Raw genomic sequence first — 2933 nt, 5'->3', positions numbered from 1 at the left:
ATTTTATTTTAACATAAAAAACTTACTTATCAACAACTTCAAAATACATACTAAAACTTCTTGCTTTAGGTCACGCACACTTGACTGATTTTAACATAGCGACGAGACTGCAAAAGGACGGACTTGCATGCAGCATGTCTGGCACTAAGCCATATATGGCACCAGAGGTATTCATGTGCGCTTTAGAGGAAGTCGGTAAGTTGAAGCTTAGCCCACTGACTACAAATACTCCAATACCTCATAAATATATGCATTCGTAGCTGGTTATAGTTACCCAGTCGACTGGTGGTCACTGGGCGTGGTTGCGTACGAAATGCGTGCCAATGTGCGGCCCTTCGTCGTCCATTCGAACACCGGACTAGCGGAGGTGAAGCATATATTGAACGTGCCGGTACACTATCCGCGCTATTGGAGTCATGATTTCATCGATTTGCTAACAAAAGTAAGTCATTCAATTGATGGTATATATAAATATAAGTAAATATGTACATACATATGTATGCATCTGTTGTTCATGCGTCATCTTTTCCATCTGTATCTTATTGTATCTTATCACAGTTGCTCTGCGTGCATCCGGGCGCACGCATCAGTTCGCAGCAAGAGCTCCAACAAACGCCGCTGCTGCGATATGTAGACTTCAAAGGTATTTTGGAGAAAAAGACAAAACCACCCTTTAAACCACCTGAAGATCATCTCAATTGCGATCCGTGTTTGGAGTTGGAGGAAATGATTGTTGAAACGCGGCCGCTGCATAAGAAAAAGAAACGTCTGGCCAAGCAGCGTTCAGCACAACGTGACAGCGACCCGGAAACGGTGCTCATAAAAGAATTCATTGTCTATAATCGCTATAAGGAATTAAAGCGGAAAGCTATGGAGAAGAAAGAGAACGAATGGCAACGTGAACTGGAACACGCAATGGCGAATTCAATTATGACTAGTTTAGCGCCAATACAGGAGAAGCCAACTTCAATGCATCTCAGTAGTGATGATGGCGATGACAGCGCAGCAATGACCACCAACGGCAATGTTGTAGCCAATCCTTTCATAAACAACACGTCATCACTCACAAAAACTAATACAACTGCAACAATAGCAAGCATATCTAGCAACACCACCGACGGCGCATTACTGACGAGTGATTCGCTTTGCACTGCAATCACTTCAATTGAAGAAGCACCTACAGCAACAACAACTATGGGGGCTACTGTTGCGAGTACTGCAACAGCATTGCCACCGATCTGTGTTAAATGCCGACAACAAACCCCCAGCGCCGTAATGCAAACCACGCAACCACATAAAACACAACAATCATCAGGCACAAAGGATAATGAAAGCTTAGAATTTATTGATCGCACACCTTCGCCACCCGCAGTGCAAGGCGAAGCGCTAACGCCGTTAGCGGCAAGCACTTCGGTGTAGGCGAATGTTGTGATTTGTGGGAATATTGCTAATTAAAAACGGTATAATTAAGAACGACTCGTAACCGCGCTCGTAATACGTTTAAGTGTACACAGTTTATAAGTATCTATTACCTTGCTTATACCAATGTAAGAACGGCATTTACAATAAACCGATTTGACTCAACACATATTTCTTGCAAAAGTTTAACATTTGTTGTTCTCTTTAATAATTTATTTGCGCGATTGACCGAAATGAAAACAAACAATAAATCAAATTTATTTTAATAATAATTCAAATTTAAAACGGGCTGTATAAAGAAAACCTGCATTTTTCACTTCGCGTCAAACGAGTGATGTGTTTAAACCTGTTTTCTAAGCGATGTGAGTAGAACACCGATTTGAAAACAAAATCGAGTCAATACACTTTTGAATTTCTGAGCGAATGGAAATTTGGTTTATGCTTCCGTTTTGAAGATCACAGCGTACTGGGTAAAAGCGCTTTATGTGTCGGTATAAACAAGGTATATATAGTATCTACATATGCATACATATAAGTATTCGTATGTAGTTATTTATTTTTCGTATAACAAATGGCGGTTGGCTTTAATCACGTTTAGCTTACGAACCAATTTAACAATCTTAAAAGGAGATACGTCAAATCAAAGCTAATAAAATTATCTATAAACCATATGTCTATACATCACTTTCCGATTGGACTGATAGTTTCTGACAAATTACTTAATCACTCCAGTTTTTTTTTTTTTTTTTATGAAAAAAAATCAAGCTTTAATAGAAGAAAAATTTTAAAAATAACAGGTTCTGTGCCAAATTTTTGCATCTGTGCTAAAGCCTGTTCTATTGCAAAGATTTCGCATTGATCCAAAATATTTTTATAGAAGTGATCCTCTAACGGGCTGCCTTTGGTGGTTGGTATTTAGTTTTTAGTATTTTTGCTTATATTTTGTTTAGAGTTCAAATATCCATCCCAAACCATGTGGCTTAGTAGAAACTTTATCGAAACGAATGCACTGAATGAACACTACTCACACTACTGTATGTTTAGAAGGAGTTATATTAAAATTGTTAATTCTGACGTTTGACCTGATTTACTTATTACACAATTACACCTGTGTGCGACCTATGTGTTTTTAGTTTCAGGAACGGTGGGGTAACTGCAGCTACTTGGTTTTCTACATTCCTTTTCTATCGAGACACAAAACAACAATGAAATAGCAAAATATATTTATACAGTAAAAAAAATAGACAAGCTAAGTGGTCAAGTTGAAGATATTTAGTATCAATGTCTGAACTTTGTATGTAAGTAATATGATTTATCTTTTAATCTGCATGTAATTATTTCATCTAAACTTATATTTTTTAAATGCTTCAAAAATCATGTATGAAAATGTCATTTAAAAAGTTTTCTAAACATTTTTTTATGAATTTAGGCTAAGTATGTAAATAAACATATGTATGTATATACATATTGCACAAGTTCTTCAAAAGTGTATTAATTCAAATTTTTTGTATTGC

The 2933-nt window shown here is 36.9% G+C and overlaps 1 protein-coding gene across 1 annotated transcript; it reads left to right on the top strand.

The window, feature by feature from the left end:
* The first annotated feature begins 6 nt into the window (after window positions 1-6).
* On the top strand, window positions 7-1852 carry LOC108354793 (serine/threonine-protein kinase 32B-like). Its single transcript, XM_017605963.1, has 3 exons — window positions 7-195; window positions 261-442; window positions 559-1852. Exons 1-3 carry the CDS (start codon window positions 135-137, stop codon window positions 1417-1419), a joined length of 1104 nt encoding a protein of 367 aa, XP_017461452.1. The 5' UTR covers window positions 7-134; the 3' UTR covers window positions 1420-1852.
* The last annotated feature ends 1081 nt before the right edge of the window (window positions 1853-2933 follow it).

Source organism: Rhagoletis zephyria, unplaced genomic scaffold, assembly GCF_001687245.7.
Source record: "Rhagoletis zephyria isolate East Lansing unplaced genomic scaffold, Rhagoletis_zephyria_1.1 Rzeph_scaffold_39269, whole genome shotgun sequence".
Classification (NCBI taxonomy): Eukaryota; Metazoa; Arthropoda; class Insecta; order Diptera; family Tephritidae; genus Rhagoletis; species Rhagoletis zephyria.
The sequence above is the reverse complement of the archived record's forward strand: the minus strand, read 5'-3'. Positions and strand labels throughout refer to the sequence as shown.

What these genes read in the sequence shown, in the direction of transcription:
- LOC108354793 (XM_017605963.1), top strand. Translation starts at nt 135, where the DNA reads ATGTCTGGCACTAAGCCATATATGGCACCAGAGGTATTCATGTGCGCT. An exon ending in GTGCGCTTTAGAGGAAGTCG is followed by an intron (nt 196 to 260) that starts GTAAGTTGAAGC and finishes ATGCATTCGTAG; the next exon opens with CTGGTTATAGTTACCCAGTC. An exon ending in TCATCGATTTGCTAACAAAA is followed by an intron (nt 443 to 558) that starts GTAAGTCATTCA and finishes ATCTTATCACAG; the next exon opens with TTGCTCTGCGTGCATCCGGG.